Source organism: Pogonomyrmex barbatus, unplaced genomic scaffold, assembly GCF_055798465.1.
Source record: "Pogonomyrmex barbatus isolate J1 unplaced genomic scaffold, ASM5579846v1 scaffold1, whole genome shotgun sequence".
Taxonomy (NCBI): Eukaryota; Metazoa; Arthropoda; class Insecta; order Hymenoptera; family Formicidae; genus Pogonomyrmex; species Pogonomyrmex barbatus.
In genome coordinates this window covers 20184666-20204955 of record NW_028297098.1, presented here as the reverse complement: position 1 = coordinate 20204955, position 20290 = coordinate 20184666, and the positions used below count along the sequence as shown (strand labels likewise).

The window sequence follows — 20290 nt, the reverse complement described above, 5'->3', positions numbered from 1 at the left end:
TTTCGGAGGTCGTTCCTTTCAATATCTTTCCATTTAAAACATAACTGTGGAAGAGATTTAATTCTAGATCGCTTGATTCTTTAAAACGCCTCGTAATTCTCATATTCCTTATAATCATCGAGCTTAATTTCTGTTTGCAACCATTTATTATAAGCATCACAAATTAATATTATTATGGTCATTATTATAAATTAATAACATTATATATATTTTATATATTATATATATATTATAATTATACGTTATAATTATGTTATAATTATAATATACTTTATTCATTCGTGTTCACGTTAATCCTATAACAATTATATGCATACGTAACTCTTTTATTAAAACATTTCTTTCTCAATTGAGCTACATTTTCTCAAACGTTTATTACTTCCTCAATTATAAGTAAGCTTCTACTCGCATTGGATCGCGTTTCCGCCACTTTAATCCCTCTCAGCTATTTTGCATGACGGAACTTTCTTCCTGCTGTCGTATTCCTTCTGAGGCGGCTCGACAAAGGCCGCGTTCGAAAAAGATGCGTGGCAGGTGCGTGCGCGTGCCCGTCGTCCAATGGTGTGCGGTTGTACCGGTGTACATACATGTGTATACGTTTTACCAGGTATCAAGGAGTAGACACGAGACGACAGAGGAAGGAAGAGAAGGCGAGAACCGTGATGCACCTTGCATCGTCCTCGATCCCATTGACAGAATGCCCCCACCACGAGTTCCCTCGTGCTTGGCGAAAAAAAAAAACCCTCGCGAATTAATTGCACGCTCGATTAGGATCATTGCGGATCATTGAGCGACGTGTTAAAGATACCAAGATGAAAAAATTCCCTCTCTTATTTTTTACATACAAAAAAAAAGGACAGTCAAGGACAGTTTTTGCATACTCAACATGCTGGTATCTTTTGAGAAAAAAAAAGCTTAAAACGCTTTGCATACGCGTTGTGCGTGATTAGTTTCAGATAATCAAAAACGGATATTATCTATAAAAATATTTTAGCACGGAGTATAACGAAACTGGCTCCTTCGATTTTTTTTTACCTTGCGATTCGAGAATTCGTGCCAAAGTCCAACCAATCGCCTCTTAATGGGAATTGAGCCCGCGGACGACAGGTGGAATAAGAACGCGATTAACGCTGAAACGGGAAACGTTTATGCTGTCCGGTTATCGTCCACCTGATACGAGTGGTGATCACATTGCAGGTTCTGTTTACAGGCTGCCAAGTTACGGGCGTAGGAATAATGATGGAATTTACGCAGGTAGAAAGGCGATCTTGCTATATGAACTTGTTGCTTAAGACGAAAGTGAAACCTTATCTCAATCTTCCAAAACATTTCGACAACGAATGCTATTATTAAATTTTAATAGGTAAATTATATTATATTTTTCAATCGTCTCGCAACCTTTTCTTTATGCTGAAAGAAAAGACTCGCTTTTATTGCAATATATAATTTTCATTTTAGTTCGTTTTAAAAAGTGAAATTTATTCTTGCAATGTCGTCGCTTTGCAACTGACTCGCAAGAATAATTAATTCATTGTCGAGACATACACGCGTCGCTCGATCACTTTCAGTATCGTCCTTGCACCTGTTTCCATCGTGTAGATCGATCGATAAAAATTCGAAATTTACACAGGCGGAGAGAGGGGGGGGGGGGAATTAACAGATCCCGGATCCTCTTTATGAGATCCCATCATCGCAATAAAACGTATGCGAGTATATGAAAACCTATCGGTTGATCCAATAAATCATTGTCATTCTCGCTAAGTGCGATCTGGAAGGAAAAATAATGAATGAATTGAAGACTGAAAATTAATTTCACAACAAATGAAAAGCATATACTCTTATCTTTCTACATTTTTCTTTAATTATAAATGGATCTTCAATTTTTCAAACAGACTGCCGGTATTTCAAGATTAAATGAAAATATTAAACTGAAAATATCTATGACTTTTGGTCCATTTCGATCACGATTGTGTTGATATCGCGAGGAGAAAGCGCGTCGTGGAAAAACGTGGAAGCGGGAGAAGTCCGGCACGTGCTACGCGTTCCGTTCGTGCGGAGTTTACTAAGCGATCGTTTAAACGAAGTTCATTACCTCAAGATCGCCGATCGTATAAAGGAGTCGCGGTTGAGTCACGTCAAGAGTGTTCGTTTTTGTTTCCTCGGAATTCCTCTTCTCTATTCCGTAAGAAAGAGCGTTCCTCCTTACGTATTCACGAGGCAGTCGTCGCGTCAAGCGCAAGAGGACGTTAAAATGCCGAAGAAATAAAACGATGTAAACAAACTTAGTGCAGCAAACCTTAAACCCTTAATTTTGTGCACAATTCAAAACGTACCTCGCAAAGAAGAAAAGTAAAGGAACTAATTCAACAATTTTTTTCTTTTATAAAATTTTAAATGCTTTACACGAGTGTGTGTTACAATTCTTGGATTGGAAGGATGAATTTCGTTGCACACGCCTTTTGCTATGTGCGTCCTCTCAATTCTTTTGAAAACGTATTCTCGTTACATAATCAAAAAGCGTTAACCAGTATCCATGGAAACTCGCAGCGGGCTGAAAACTAGAAGCTCAGCTGGTTTTAGTGACGCGGGGTCAAAAGGAAATACTGCATGTATAACGCGTACTACGCGTTTGGTTTTATTCAAATATATTCGCACCCTCTATCCCTCTTTGGGATTCTGATATATTTCACCAAACGACGAGCTATCTTAACGCCAGATGTTCTCCGCTTTCCAAATCTACAAATTTTGCTTATTACACATAGAAATGTTTATCATTCTCGTGTAGCTGTCGAGAAAGTGATAATTTTATTTATTATATACATATGTGTGTAAAATAACATTTCTTAATTCAACATACTTATTTCTCCAAATAGGAAATAATCCAAAAACGTTAAAATAAGATATAAGATAATCATTAATAAGATAATTATTAAATTTTTTTTATCATAGAAGAACAATGAATCGATGAAGTTTTATTTCTGCGTCGTTCTAGAAATAATGAAATCGCGAAGAAGCAAAGGCATTGCATGTTGCAAGATAAAAATAAAAGAAAACCGTGTGTTGCGAGCATCTAAAGATGAAAAGTGGGATTCGGCATATGTTTACCAGGTGTCAATTTTATGCAGGAGGGCGCCGACACAACGAGAGGATCCCAGGTGCCTAAATTGTCTGCCAATACTTGGTCGAAGGTGTGCTTTCAATGGATTCCAATGCACATTTTATTGCGACGATGCACGCTGGTCATGCAGAAGCGACACAGCTGTGTGCCAGACAACGAAGATGAATTGGTAAAAGATAAAAAAAAAATGATTCTTACGATGATAAATTGCAAAATAAATGAAAAACTCGATCCAAAGAATTTACTTGTAATTTTATCTATAAACAAATTCAAATTCGTTCGAGTTTTCTACATTCAAATTTTTTCATCGTGATTATTTAAATAGTTTTTATAAATAATCATTATACAAAGGAAAGATAAGTTTACAAGTTTATGCTGTTATAATTCCAAGAAATCGACAAACTTCCGAAGAAACGTCTTTAATTTGGCAGGCAGTTCTCGAAACTGTTGTGTGGTCGATATGGTTAGCATACATAATTATGTAAACGATTTTATAAAAAGATGAATAGCCCTTGCACGCACCTTAACTATGAATAGGGTTTTGTTGACCACAAAGCACGACAACATTTTACTGTTTTAATGTAAAATATATAAATGAAATATAAAATAATTCATTTTCTGAATGCGGAATTTAATTTGCACTTTCTAGATTTTCAATATTTTTTAATAAGTAAATTAAATATATATTTTTTAATAAGTAAAATTGATAAAATTTTGTCTGCTATTAAAACACAAAAAACTTGTTTTGCTTGCTTATTTTATAAATTTTTAAAAAACAATTTTTAAAAATTTTTATGTTTTTGTAAAACCGAAATTGATCACGCGACTCAAAATTCAAATAATTAGAAATGTATTACGTTTTTTTTTTCTTTTATTTTATTGTATGTATGTATTATATATAAAGAATATATAATATACTATATTTTCTATTAATACATACATATAATAAATATAAATTGTTTAATTTACAGACAGTAGTATTTAATAAATAATGTATAAAAAAATATATATAATTATATAAAAGTTATGTATATAAAATTTTAAAATATCACACTTTTATGTAGAATTTCATATAGAATTATTTTTCATATTTTTCCTTTTATGAATTCCTTTTTTTTGTCTTATGTCATGCTCGAATTTCACTTTCTGGCTTAGTTCGAGATTTTTTTCATGAATGGTAAAATTTATTCTGATATCGGGTCGATAAAGATTATTCGCCCCTCACCGGGCAGTACCGCTTCTTCACAGTCAGGGAATGTCAGCTGCCTCCTGGGGTACCTTCGGCAGAGTACAAGCCAGACGCTATTGTTCGATCAACAATACTCAACCGAATCGCTCACAACATATCCCATTCACATCATCCACCCACTTTATATTGCTCCTGTGCGCCTTCTTCGCCGCGTGCGACGGCGGAAAAGGGAACCGGAACCGAACTAACATCCATTTGATCTGCGGAAGAAGCTGTCACTCGAATTGGACTCCTACCCCTAGGGAAAAGTTCTCGAGATCCCCCACTAATCAAAGTAATCAAGGTAATCTATTAATTTCTTGTCTCTGATTTGTGAATGGAAACTTATTTGTAATTAATTCTTTTACAAAAAATATAACAAGAAATTACTATATAAAATGAATTTATAAGATTTGATAATATTCTGTAAATTTGGAATAAGCGTAGTGATAATGATCGAATTAGGATTTGATTGTCGTTTACGAGTTTACGGCAAATTGATTGTCCGCCTGAGAGACGTTGGACAGTGGTCGGTCGATTGATAATGCCCGCATCTCAAACGTGGATTTTATTACGTGCAACGCGACGATATCGATACCCGTCGATCTCGCAAACCGTGGATGCAAAAACTCCCTCTTTCTCTAGAGATATCTGCCTATACGGATCACGAGGAACACGTGGTAGCCTCGTTAATGAAGAGACGAAAGTCATTTCTCATAAAAGAGTCGGCGGCACGCGCCACCGGGGCGGGATGTCAGCTGGTGAAAAATGCCGATCGGTGCCCATACGTCCTCAATTCGATGCAGCAGGTTTTTATCTCGGCGCAATATCTCTCGTTCCCGAGGAACTCGCTACCGACATGACGAAATAAACGATGAACTGTTTAATCGGTCTACTCGTCGTCCGGCAAAAACTTTCTTTTTCGTGCCGAGCAAACTTTTTCATTTTTTTAACAACCCCTCGATCGCGTGGAAGAAACAAATAGCATTCAAGGAAGGTAAATCTCCGAAACGCCTCGAAAGATTCGATGCAATCGGAAATTTAGAGAGAAAGGTTCAATGTCCTCCTAGCTTTCGGAGCCCATCGTCTCGCCCTCCTCTCTCTCTCTCTCTCTCTCTTTCTCTCTCTTCTCCATTCTCCCTACACCATCGTCGTCTTAAGTGTCTCCTACACCCTATATTTATCCCCACTATGGTGCCCATGCTGCCACGCGCCACTATGCTCCATTGTCTTCTCGCCAACATCACGTCTCTCTCTCTCTCTCTCAGCAACCGCCGCTCTCATCCCTCTACTTTCCCTCTTCTTCGTTCGGATAGAAGCCCGACTCTCGAGGTCGAAATTCTCAACATCTGTCGTGCCTCCTACCACCGGCGCCGTTAATACGTTCACTTGGTAACAGCAGCAACATCCCGACGACCCTCGCCCGCTTCCTGTAATCCCCGAAGTTCCATCTCGGATGGAAGTCGGAACGGGGAGCTCCCGAGCTTGTTTCTCATCTGTACGGAGATCGACTCAACTTTCCAGAGAGTTATTCAGTTACCTCACACGCGAATTCCATTCGCGAGAGACGCGAGAGCCGACATCGCGAACTAAGACGCTCGGCGTAAGAAAGGATTTCTACGAAGTTGCCCAAAGTTCTCTTAAACTTATTGAAGTTTCGAAGCACCGACTCCGTCTCGCAAGGGGCGCTCGCGATATTTGTGCTGTTACTCGTTGCAGGCGAAATCTTAAGATCCTTCCATATATATTGATTTAGTTTAAAGCCGTCAAGAAAGTTCGCGCCATTCTCATCATCCAGAACTAAGGAACCGACTGCACGATCGTACTCCTGTTGCGAAGCGCAACGTGTATAAGCTGGAAGCACGTATAACGAAATAAAACGAAACCTATGACGATTCGCGTCGCCCGCAACGGCGCAGTATATCGAGTATATCGATGTCGTTTAACCGGCCGGCAAGCCGGTTTATTTCCCGGTCAATTCGACATCTCCTCGTAATCAGGAGGCGAGGACGTCGGTCAAGCCGGACCCAGCAACATCTGCCGGTTCGTCGTGGCAGGTGGTGACTTATCCTCTTCTCTCCTCGCTCGGTCTCCGCCTTTCGCAAACACGCTCCCGCACTCGCTCCGTCCTCATCACATCCCGATCGCGTGATCTCTCCTCTCCGTCACTCACGGCCGTTCCATGTATGTTTCTTTTCGGTGGACGACGTTCGGTGCCGCACGCGACAACGGCACGGCAGGCGCGTGTCGGAATCGCCACCATGGCGGGGGGAAAAATGGCTCACGCTCGCTTTAAGGGAGGCTGCGCTCGTGCAACTCGTAATTACGAGCGTGACACAAATTTTTATTACCATTGTTTAATTTTTGCGATCTTTTATCGCTATCCTCTTGTTAAAAAGAAAAAAAAAGGGGAAGAAAAAAGAAAAGAAATCAACTTCTATTTTGAGAAATCTGCAACTCGAATCAAAATCACAATTCGTGAAAATATTTCTTTCTAACTTTTCGAAAATTGTTGTCGGGATTTTTTGTCATAAATTAAATTGCAAAGTTAACATCCAAAAAAGAGTCGTCTTTTTGAGAGGAGAGGCGAGCATCGGGTGCTCTTCGTTATCCAGGCAAGAGATATCTACATGTGTATGCGCACAATGTGACAGGCTCACCACAAACAGGTGGTTGAAAAAAAAAAAAACATTTCTCTTTAAGTCACACGGAGCACGACTGCGGCACTTGGAAAAAGAGAGAAACAGAAAGAGAAAGAGAGAGAGAACACGCAATGTGTCTCTTACAAGCCAGCTGGTAATTAATTTAACGTCGAACAGTAATGTTCATACGTACGATGAAATGAGGTATTTTATCTTTAATAAAATATTAGCATCATTCCTTTCAAAGATCTACGTTATAAAAGTCAGTTATAGAATAAAATATAAAAAGCTATAGAAAATAATTCGGATCACAAATATTGTAATTATAAGAAATAACGACGAAGCATTCTTCGATGAGAGACGTCAAAATGCATTTATCCACCGATGAAAGAAATTATGTCAGGGGAATGGCTGCCAAAAGGCTGCAATTACGACACGCGGAGCAAGCAGAAAGGGGTAGAGCAACATCGTGGAGTTTTTAAGTCGTCTTAAATTTAGACGACCACGTCTCATTCTAAATTTAATCCCGTTCATATCGATTATTGCTCACATGTATATTCCGGAAATTCATTCATAGATCGCCGTCGAACCGAAAATTCTCGTGATTCAGTAAGAAAATCTAAACTTGTTCAATTCAAAAAAACTTCTACAAAAATTCAATGTAGAAGATCATAAAATTCCCATCTCTGCTTTGCATCGATGATATTTGTTACCACAATGCTGTCATCGCAAAAGGTTTAGCTAAAAAGGGAGTCCGAATAGAACGCACTGGACCTGATACATCTCAGAACAGTGAACCTAACACACCGTAAATTTCCAAAAGGAAGGGTGGACGCGCACTTGAATGACGAAGGGGTTAATTCTGGTCATTAGCACTCGTTTGCTACGTGGACAATTGTTGCTGTTCCCACTGTTTGTTCCCGCAACTCCGATGAGTTATGACGTTTTGAATCTGTGTATGCATGTTTTACCCCTTCAGACGTTCTAGAAAAAAATCGCAAAAAAACGTGGAGCCAGACTCACATGTGGAATAATATAGGGTTGAATCTTATAGAGTAATATTTGTGAAAAAAATGAATGTGAAAAAGAGAGAGAAAAAAAGAGAGAAAAAAGTTATAAAACCGAAAATTATAAAACTTCATGTTTATATTGGTTATTTATGAATAGCAATTTTTTCTGAATGTTAACTTTAAAATATTCAATATATACTATATATAATGCAAAGAGATTAATATCGAGCACAATAAAAAACGCGCCCTTTTATACATATATTACAAATATTAAGTAAATTAAATTTAAAAATAATATTGTCACAAACGTAACAGAAATCAGTATAGAAAATTTAAATATGTTCCTAGAACTACAATGTGAAAAAAAATTCCACAGCTCGCAGCAGAAAAGAGCTCCCTGCATTTGAATGTTTGTTTCTTTTCCTTCAGTCAAGCGAGAACTTTTCTCCGTGATCCTATCGAGTTTACAAAAGAGTAGTTTCTATAATTGCGAGGGTTCAAACGCCATGCTATAACGAAAGATAAAAGCTTTTCACTTCTCAGTTTTATTTCTCTTTGCCGTCCCCTCGATCGGCGTCCCGCCATGTACATCGACCGTGAAATTCATCCACACATGTGGAAATGTGCGCGCGCGTTTTAATTGCAGCGAGAGCGAATAAGCCCGCATAATTAATCGCGAGGCAGGCAAGATAAAAGCCGCTTATATATTGTTCGGGCGGTTCCTCGAACAGTATCGATTCGTCGCGTCTCGAATGCAAACGAGCACTCTATTAAAAATAAAAATGACGAAAGTGATTGTTTCGTTACTTTCATCTCGCACCGGATCACAGATGAGAACATGAATTCTTTTAAATAAACAATGTTCGACGAGGCGCCTTGTGAGGCAAATCTCATTTAAAAGTCATCAAGTTGCTGTCATAAAACGAGACGTTTCATTCAACTGGACTGGGTTTGAGGAAAATTCGAAAGCTAAATCGCGGACGGATATCCACGACAGTCGCATCATTGCGCGAGAGAGAACGAGAGAGAGAGAGAGAGAGAGAGAGAGAGAGAGAGAGAGAGAGAGGGAGACAGAGGAGAAAGAGAGAGAGAAAGAGAACGAGAAGAGCGATGGCGGGCGGATAGTTCCCAAATTGTCATTCCCTCTTAAAATTAATCCACGAGGGTTGCAAATAGCCGGTGAGCTTGACGTGCGGCCAATTGCCTCGCGCGCGAATCCCGCGGATGCCGTCGCGGATGCACTTTCGCCGGCGAAAACACCGCTGCCGCGCGTCTACGAGCGAGGGGGATGACGGGGGGGCGAGCGAAAGGGGAGCGGGAGCGTGGAAGAAAAGGCCTTTGGCTCTTTGGCTTTCGCGTCGGCGACGGATGAGGACGGGGACGGATGAGAGAGCGTGTATCGCGCGCGGTTCGCGCCCCGTGGCACGACAGGAACCTTTTCCAATTGACGTCATAGACACGCTCTTTTGCCCTTTTTTTCACCCCGCCCCTCGCCCCGCCGTCGGGTTAAGAATAACAACGCGGCGGGATCGCTCGCACGCTATGTGTTGCAACGCACTGGGAATAGACGGTGGCCGACTACCGGACACCGCCGCTGAATCGACTTTGTCGGTCGTGTTGCCACTCGACTCGAGTATACGGAGTATCCCGCAAGTAACTCGCGGACACGTAACTTTAAACTTTAATGACGAATTTAGAGTCGGATTTTCCGGAAAAGTTCGATAAACAAATAACTTTCGAATTACGGACGATGGAATAAAAGGAAACACTTTCGACGAAGCTTCGACAAAGCTATAGAAAATCATATTCTTTATTTAATTTCAATATTTCTTTAACTATAGAAATATACGAAAGACGCTAATAATATAACTTTTTAAAATTTGTGCTGATAAAAAAATTATCTCGGATTGTTAAATATCTTTAAATATCGTTGCTGATAAAATAAAAATACAGATACTATAGGATAAAAGGTGCTATAATTAATCACCTTCTATGAGATTTATACGGTATATCGATACGTTACATTGATATAAATATATATGATTCTCCTACACGCTATTCGTTATGAAAAAAAGCCTGGGATAGAAAAATGAAGGGGCAGATGCAATAACCGCAACTCGCGTGTGTATCTGGTGTCAGAAATAGCCGTCGTCTTTAAGGTACGACCAGTGGCACGCTCCATTACACGTTCATACATGGGCAAGATGCACATATGTGAGTCGCATATGTCGCCGAAATACGTGTATCGTTCGTTTATTTCCGTGTTCGAGGAAACCCTCTCTCCATCATTTCCTATCACCAAGACTCTTGGTTAATCAACTCTAATTTAGGCTGATAAAACTTTTGGGTTTATTACTGAAATATAAAAATAGGTCACAAACGAGCGATCGAGGCATCGTTCCAGTTTATCAAGATAGATCAACGTAGATCAAAATAAATAGGGGATAAAAATAGTAGACGCAAAGGGTTTTTTTTTCTCTTCCGAACAACATCCGTAATGACCCATATTCCACGATGTTCGGAACATCGCGAGTTTATTGACAGATCATCGCACGAAATCGGACGCCACTCCGACTTAATGCAGCAAAGAAACACCGAGGGGATTCACTTTCGCGAAACCCAAAAATAAGGTTTGCTTACGCCTGTGTGTTATCAAACGTCACGTAACCGTCAGTTTTATATGTCTCCACTTTGCTCTCGGTTCTAGCGTGTCTGTACGAGAGATTTGGCGATAGCAGTCGCACGCAAATAAATTTTCATATCTATTCTTCGAACCAATCACACTATAAACATTTTCCTTGATGGATTCTGTTCAACGTGAATCCAAAAGATTCTTCAAAGAAAAGAGAAGATTTGAAAGACATCTTTCCATATCTTTTTCCCTTAGTACAAGTTCGATTCCCATATTTTTCAAGTTTTCTTCCAACATTACCTGACCGAATCATCAATCCCATACAATAGACCTGCTACCTCAGTCAGGTTGATGAGCATAATCCCCCTCGGTTTACGTAGTACGAGGCTTGCACAATACGATCTTTCTGTTCACCTGCCCTATGTTCAAGCGCCAGCAATGCTTTTTCGAATTTTCCATCGCACCGTTTCGCACAAAGACGACTTAGAGACCAACTTCTACAGCAAATCGGGGTATAACGTTGCCCAAATCCAGATCAGCTGCACGACAGTCACATGGGAGAATCTTCTGATTGAAATTTATGGGTATGTTTTCTTCCACACCCTTGGCAGCTATCGTCGAAGCGTGATTCGCGTGTAAATCTGCTCTCCGATCATTTTGTTTTTAACAATAGCAAAGAGAAATGCGCGTTCGCAAGACAATCTCGAAATTCCGTTTTTCCGATTTTACGGAAGTCACGTGCCTCACGGACAACCGCCGATGCATCTTCGCGGTAACGAAATTATCTCTCATGAAGTACAGCCGCGACGGGATCCCGAGATTGCGACGCAACCGGAATTGGATTTCCAGAGTCATTAGACCCGCGTCGTCCCATGACGCACGGAGCGCCTCTTTTCCTTTTTTCTCTTTTTTTTTTCTTTCCCTTTTTCCCTGTTTCTAATACTCTTTCTCTCTTTGGATCTTCAAAATGGCCACACGCAGCCAGCGTAGCGTTTTCTTGGTATAAATATATATGAGAACTGGGTCGCTGCCCTGAACCCCGGCCATCACGCACCGTCTACGATCCTTCCTTCTCGTTAATCCCCTTCCCCGGAAGTGTCGTCTACGAATCCCGAGCGCGTGCATTTTATGTACTCTTTTCGGAAGAGCTTAACAACGATTCATTAAATTTCCATTATATTAAAAATACAAATCTAATATTTTTTCAACAACTGTTTTCTCTAATAATGTAAAACAAAATATAATATCTTAACAAAATTTCCTACACGGAAAAAAAAGATAGGAAAAAAAAAAGATAAGACATACTCAAAAATATCTAATTTTACTGAGAGAAAACAAAAGTTCTGGCAACTATATTTATAAAACTATATTTATGAAATTTATGTTTGCAACCAGATTTTCAAAGTAATAAATACGAAAATAGTATTAAATACAATAAAAATATATTCACAGTAACAATATATGTAAATTATTAATTGATAGTGAAATAACTCAAGTGTAATTATATAGTTATATAAATTATATAAAATATGACATTACATTTTTCCGGTTTAGACAAATATTTTTTAAGTAAGCATAATGCCGCAATATCATTGAGATAAATTGAAAAAAATACATATTAACAGCAATGGTATAAAATATCTAACATTATTTATCTAACGATTTATTACAAATAATTAATATTACTACATTTTTTTTATTTGTATAACTTGTTGATTGTTCTTATTACAATTTTATTATACATAGTTGAGGTATTATTTATGTATAAATTTCTAGTTACTGGTACAATTTTTTTCTCTGAGTGTAAGCAAATAGCTGCAACCAACCAACTATTTTTTCCATGTAGCTTTTTGGTCTCTTTTATTTTCTACTTCGAATTTCCGAAGATACTTCGATTTCTATCGCCCTAATTTCAAGTCACGAAAGAAGTTTAATGAACATCCACTCATTGAGAAATCGCGTCGATCGAAACGAGAGTGTTCCGAAACACTAATGACAAGAAAAAAAAAAAAAAAGAATATTGCTCGGTCGAATGTCGCGTGACGTCGATTGATAATTGGGGGGGGGAGGGGTCCGTGCCGGATGGATTTGTGCGGATGTGCAATCGCGATTTTACTGGCAGGTCTTCGGAGGCCGGCCTCTGTGTCTGCCATATGACAATACCATCTGCGGCCCATGCCGGGCGACCAGGGTATACCGATGATCCTGCGGGATAGGTGGCTACGCCACGACGGGGATGCGGGAGCATCTTGCAAGCCTCTCGGAGTCAGGCCTTACGAGACGAAATCGAAAGGTGCGCCCGAGCCGGAAAAGATGCAGCTGGCAAAATATCGCATAATCGCCGAAACGCAATGTAACACCGTTAATCGTGTGTCGAGCATTGAACGTGTAACGTTGTTTTGACAAATGATCCAGAAGTAGATTATTACTGTTTATATATATTCATTATCCACGGAATAAAATGCATATATATATATGAGATCACGGATAATGAAACTTAATTTCTTTTTCTCTCCCATCTCTTTCTTCAGAAATAATTAATTAAATATAATAAAGTTAATGTCTTTGGCATTATTATAAATTTCATTTACGAAAACATACAGTTATTTTTAATTAAAATAAAATATTCGCGCCTCCTTTTGTACATAATTAATCTGAATCGATAAAATAATTCTCGTTAACATTGGGATATTGTACAATATACAATTATTTATTATATAGTCAAATCACTTTGCACTTTTTTTGAATAAACATACTTTTCCATATATAATAATACGCAACTTAATTTATTATCTTGCGCATTTTATCAGTAATATATATAAAAAATATATATATATTTTTGTTCGAATTATTGCATTACAAAATGTAGGATTCAAGTAAATTAAGCCGTATTACAATATGGAAAAATATGTTTATCCAAAAATAATGCAAAGTGATTTGACTGCGATAAATAACTATACATTTTACAATTTTCCAATGTTAATGAGGGATTATTTTATGTCGATTCGTAATTGTACGATATGTGCAAAAAAAGGCGCGAATATTTTCATTAAAAATATCTGAATGTTTTGCAATAAAATTTATAATAATGGCAGAAACATTAACTTTATTATATTTAATTATTTTTTAAGAAAAAGCTGAAAGAAAAAAAGAGATTGAGTTTCGTCTTATTACCTACGGAGCAAAATGCATCTTGGAGCAGATGTCGCCTCCAGACGGTATCAGAAAACGAAGTGATAATATATGTATACACATATATATCTAAAGTAGAATTATCTAAAATATCTAGAGTAGATTTTTTTTAAATAATACATTTAAAAAAAATATTAATGCACTATGATTTGCATCAATAAAATAAATATTTAAAAAGTTGTTAAATAATTATAAAACTAAAAAAAAATTTATTCAAGATCATAAATAAGATTTGCTGCACACAGCATTACTGTGTTACTAAATATGCTAAGTCGTATTCCTTATAAAAATTTCCTTATTTTTCATTAATTTATAATTACATTTTAATTACTATTTCCATTGAGAGATAAAGAAAATTCTGCTATCTCTTTGCTATTTTTTTTAACCTTTTTCCAGCGAATGTTCCATTTTGCAATAGTCTAATACAATTAAAATTCGTTTAGTCTCGAAGTATTTTTATAGACACATCTTCGTATATCTTCGTATACTTTCGTAATCGTTAACAAATAATTGATGACAATGTCTTAACAAAGCATTTAAATTCGCTACGTGCGATCATGAAAAAAACAACGCGTGTATTTCCACGGGGATTAGAAAAAATGACAATAATTAGATTCTCGATTCTCGCAGATGATCTCAGCGGTCGAGACCAACGTTATAAAGTTATCGTTATCATTATTATGTCGTTATCAAAACTTTGTTCTAGCTCTCAAGAAAAGGAAAAATTTCCAAGATTCGCGCCCGTCAATGTGTTGGCGGGTAGAAGGAAACGAGATTCAAAAAAATTGCATTCTAATAAATCTGGACATAACCTCCTTGAGAGAAATTTCGTACGTAGACAGAGGGACTCGGATACTCTGTCGCTGTCGCGATATCATCGTCTAAAGATCATTTGCAGCTGCATCAATCGCTGTAGCGACTGACACATGTCAAACACGCGCGTACGCATGCACGTACGCACACACGCAACACGCATACACGGAACGAAGCGTTCGGGCCGGCGAGAAGCACGCGATCTCTGCAAGTTGCCGTTATGAGTTGTGATTCGGGGACTCACCGCTGTGTCCGGTGTTGCTCGATGATTGGCCCATCGTCGTCCTTGCAGCCCGGCGGCGATGACGGCGGTGGCGGCGACGACGGCAGACAATTGCGTCGGATCGTAAAGGCGACGATGCTCGGGGATGGACGCGGATTCACGTAAAAAAACAATCGCATGGGCGCGCGTGGAACGAACACATTTCGCGGCGGCAACAGCGACGGCGACACGATGGACCGCTGTCAATCACGATGCATCATGCATCCGCTGGAATCCGCGGTGTCGCTACGCGGCGACGAGGCGACGAGGCGGACGACCGCACTCGCACCGCTGACCGCTGCGCCGCCGGCGGTCGCGAACGCTGCGCGAGGTGATTGGCCCGGCGGACGCAACGCGCATGCGCGCCAACTAGCGCGCCGCTTTGAACGCGCCGCGTCGCGTCGCACGCGGCAACGGCGACGGTAGCGCGCGTGCGGTGCCGCAGCGCCGAAATTGATTCTCTCTCGATGTGATGCAGGTGTGCACCGCTCCGGATGCTGGCCGCGTTTTTCCGCGGCGCCGGGAACACCCTCGCGCGTTCTGATGCGAGGATGTTCATACTTTATCTTCTGGATTTCGATAGTGGTTTCACCGATTTTTATTAGATTCTACGTTAACCGTGCGGCGCACAAATCTTTCAATTATTGAACATTAAATATTGACGTATGATTAAAATTTTCATATTATTCTGCATGTCAGTATCAAATGCTATTATTATTGAATTAAGTCGATTGAGTTGTTAGAATATATTTAATATACATTTTATATAAAAGAGAAATTAAAAGAACAAAATGCATAAATTGGGAATTTTATAATTAATTACAATAATAAAACTGACATTCAATAATATAATACTTATATCCCCGAAAATTATGTATAAGGATATAAAAATTCAATATATGTAACTATTTATTGATGTTCAATATCGCTATAATTAAAAATATTTAGCATCATAATTTTATAAAAATAAAAGTATATTGAGATATACAATTATTACTGGTGTTACTTCATCTCTGTCTTGCAGAATTTACTTTTTTACGATATTCTTTTAATTATATTGAAATAAAAATTTTAAGCTTTAATGATGAAATAAAAGTTTTTAGTTTTAATGATATTGTTTAACTTAAAATAGTCAAAAATATTTTTGTAATTTGAGTTACTCAATAAAATTCATCAAAATTTATATATTTTTGATTAATAAAATTAATAAAATGTTATATTATAATTATAATATAACAATTATAATAATAATTCTAATTAGATTGTTCAGAATTGGATTTGAAAATTATCTTGTATTATATGATGTTACAACTTCAATTATTTATCTAACGCACATTTGTCTCAGATATTTTTTACTATAAATGTTTCTTTCAGAATAGATATTTATATGTGAAATAAATATTTAATTTATCTTTAAGTAAGTAGATTAAATTTGCTAGATTAAATTTATATAAAATTTTTTAAAAGAATGACTTTAATTATTGTGCATAATGTATTTACTATTTACAGATATAAATATCATATCATAGATTTGATTAATATCACTGTTTAATATAAATAAAATCTTAAAAAATTTCCTGCAGTCTTCTCTTTGATTTTATTTTATAAATCCTTACTAATCTTGCTAAAAAAAAAAAATGAAAACAGATCGCTTATACGTTTAAATCTTTCCTAGATTATTGAAAGTATATAAGAAGATGATTAGCACATCGTAGGCAAACATAAAAAAATAACGAAATAAATTATGAGATCACGAATTTATATTTGTCGATATTTTTTCGCACTGTCATCCATCATAAATCTTAACTGCACCCACTATTCGCGTGTGACACGTGCGTGTTCCAGGGTGGGACCGCATCGGAGGAATGTTTAGGATGGCGTATAAAGACCAGGTCGAGCCCGATTTCACGGCATGTTCTCGCACGGTTGTTCGACGTCCAAGAATGAGGACCTATTGATCCTCGCCGTCGGTTGCCGACGATGACGGTAATTCAATCAAAGTCCATCGAGTCCACTTTTAAATCTTCGACGAAGGCGTGATCGAGGTCTATACGACGAGCTGTGAATCGCCTTGGCAACCGGCCATCAAAACACTGCGTACGTTAATAACGTCGACGGGGTGTGATCGGGCGAACCGCCCGGCCAGTCACTCGGCGTCCTGTGGATTCTACTCTGTGACGACGTACGCGACGACGTTGGATTATCGGCGGAGAACGATTGGAGAACGTCGGTTCCGCGACTGAGATGATCACCGGCGTGGAATCCGCTCGGTATCACCCGGGATGTAGAAGCTGACGTCGACGAGAGTGCGATTCCATCGGGAACGAGCACCTTCGGATCGCCGAAGCATGAACGTAGGGTATCCCCGGATCGTTTGCCTCGCGCTCACCGTCCTCGCCTTCTTCCAAAGAGGTCGGTAGACGATTAGGAAGTACCGAAATAGTCGCAATTTCGCGGTAGTAGTTGCGCAAGATCGCGTAATTGATCGTTCCCGATCGAGCGAACGAAGAGATCCAAAGGAGGAGAGTGCGAACGAGTTATCTGTGAATCTTGCACGAACAAAATCGATAACCGGATTGCACACATTGCTTTCGAGGACAAGCCGTTCAGCGCGTGATGTATAGTTTATGCTGTTTTAAAAATAAAAATAGCTCGCTTTGGTACTATTCGAGCTTCGCGATCGCTTTGTCGATCGCCGAGATTTCTTCTCTTGCAAACGACAAAAAGCCCTTAGCGTTCGCTCCTGACAAATGAAATTTTATATCTAGAACAAGTCGTCCGAAATCAAAGGAAATATTCCTCAAACGCGAAAAATGTCAGGCCGCTAAATTTTATTTGTTGCACTCTTTTCTCCTTCCGTTTCGTGTTCAACCATGAGTGCAACTTGATTGTTCCGCAGGGTGGGCCATCGACTGTTTCAAGTGTGTCTCGATCGATGGCGATAACAAACCCTGCGATGACCCATTTCACAACAATGGGAGCCGCGCTTTCTTAGAGTCGCCCTGCCTGGGGGGTCGAAAAGGCCGGGATGGTCTCTTCCCGGCAACCGCTTGTCTCAAGATCGCCGGCGTATACGGTAAGCTAACAAATTACTAGGATACAACACGCTATTTTATTAATCCTTTCAGTATCTTCTCGTTTATTACGTAATTTATTAAAATCGATCGTGAGAATCTCGCGTCAAAAGAGAATAAACAAAAAGACTAAACATTAATCGATCCGACGACTATGTCAGATGAGTCCGGTGTGTCTCTGATGGTGAGGAGCTGCGCATTGGACAGCGGAACTCTGACAACGGATTCCGAGATTATTAGAATGTCACACTGCGGTGGTTTCTACTTCGACGACAAGTAAGCCAAATAAATGCAAATTGAAAACTGAAGAAAAATGCCGGAAATAAAAATTTATTATTTTCAAACGTTCAACGAAGGTATGTGCGCGGATGTGTGCAATCCTGCAGCGATGCGGACGCGTGTAACGCGTCGTCGAGAAATCTCGCACCGCTGATCGTCCTCCTATTGCCGATCCTCGTGAGACTCGCGTGATCCAGAAGGGGACGAACGGCGAATCTGAGGGAATCACAACACATGAATGAATGTTGTAGTGGATACTAACGGTGATGAGCTTCTCGTTAAATCTTACGATGCGTCAAGCAGACCACATAATGAATATACTGCCAGATTATGATTAATAAGCTATAGTCTCATTATCGTCAAGCAACAATCCACGCGCCATGTACTCTGGCTATCACCGGCTATATATACGATACATTGATTATAATTACAGCTTCATATCAATAAAGCATATCTTGAAATTGTTAAATGGATGCCTTCCTTGCCCTCTTCCTCGTAAGAAATATGCGGGCAATTTCAGACAGTACAAGATTCTATTAGTTTTTGTTTCGTTCAAATTAACGGACCTAATGACTTATTTCTCTCTTTCATCTAAAATTAACCTGATTTTAGTCTCGATTTGTGAAATTTTTAAAGCGTACCATAAATTTTGATAGCAATGACCGATCATGAAAAATCAAATATCCAGGGTCTCCGATCAATTCGTGAACTCCTTTTGGCGTGTCGCCTGTTGGCTCTGGGAGACCATCGCGCTCATCCTAATTATCATAGTTGATTGCTTAGCGAGGTTAATCGAACTAATATTCGTGACGATGAAATTAATATTTCAGGTGACAATCTGCTCGTAACAGTAATTATGCTTCAAATATATATTGCAAATAAGAGATTATGTGTCCATCGATGTGAAATAAAGATCGAAGAGAACACAAAGATTTTCAATTAAAATTCAATTAAAAACCTTTCTATATAAACTATTTCGAAAGTTTTTCAAAAGAGAGATATACCAAATTTAAATTTCAGATTTCAGTTAAAATTATAAACGGAATATAATAAGAAAAATATAATATTTATGTAATAGGTATATCTTTTTCAAAAGGAAAATATACCAAACAATTACTTCAAATAACTTTTAGGTGATCTGGTTCTTCAGGGATTTATGTATCGGTGCGATGCAAACGTTCGCCAATGTTTTTCGAGGAATCGTTAATGTCATTAACAGTATTAGTTGCGACGACGTCGAAGACTTTGCCTCCGCTTGCATCGTCGTTGTCTTATGCTTCGGAGCCGTCAAAATGTTTATGGATCTCCTCAAGAAGGTATATACAGCATATTTCGTAATAATCGTTAGTGTCAATAACGAATGACGACTCGATCCCGATAATTTAAAAGATTAAGATTCACGTGGTAAACAATTGGTAAACAATCGCGTTTACCAATCAACCTTGAATTCTATAGAAAATATATAAAAATATATTGCTAAATTTATATATCCGAGATATTTAAATCTTACATACATTTCTACATTTTTTTAGAGAATTCCCTTACTTTCTTTTTTTTAGATAATAATCATATATACTAAATTGGCTCAATCAATTGGAATCAAAATGGGACATCCTGCTTTTTTAAACATTTTTTAACAATCTGAGTCATTTTTATACAACAAATTTATGACAATTTTCAAATTTTCTTATTAAGTGGAAAATATCGCGCGGATATGTCCCATTCTATTATTTAATATTAATATTGTTTAATATTCTTATTATTGTGCGATTGCTTGCAAATGTGATACCCCGCCTTTTAGAATTGTCCGATACGACGAAGTGCAGAAACTTTAAACTATTTGTGCGCGTGTCTCTCGAGGAATATTGCTGCCGCGTGACATGGAAGACTGCGGTGCAAAAACCAGGTAAACTACTATGTAGATTACTCTCGCGATTGATCACGATTTAGAGATCCACGTGGTCCATATAGTGTATTATCTGGTTTTTGACCCGACAAGACGTCACGTTAAAACTTTAAACAGATGTTTAACGGCTTCGT

General features: G+C 38.5%; 2 protein-coding genes across 3 annotated transcripts in view; one reads left to right on the top strand and one right to left on the bottom strand.

The window, feature by feature from the left end:
* Window positions 1–20290, bottom strand: part of neur (E3 ubiquitin-protein ligase neur) — a 56616-nt gene that overhangs the window by 36222 nt on the left and 104 nt on the right. Inside the window, exon 1 of one of the 2 annotated variants that reach the window (XM_011635793.2) lies at window positions 14880–15212. The exons of the other annotated variant lie outside the window; for it this stretch is intronic. Coding sequence (XP_011634095.2) covers window positions 14880–14913 — 34 coding nt within the window. The 5' untranslated portion in view covers window positions 14914–15212. Of the gene's footprint in view, window positions 1–14879; window positions 15213–20290 lie in introns of those variants that run through there. 2 annotated transcript variants of the gene reach the window in all.
* Window positions 16941–18719, top strand: LOC105425164 (uncharacterized). The gene is made up of 4 exons (XM_011635794.3): window positions 16941–17309; window positions 17797–17973; window positions 18133–18247; window positions 18328–18719. Exons 1-4 carry the CDS (start codon window positions 17246–17248, stop codon window positions 18440–18442), a joined length of 471 nt encoding a protein of 156 aa, XP_011634096.2. The 5' UTR covers window positions 16941–17245; the 3' UTR covers window positions 18443–18719.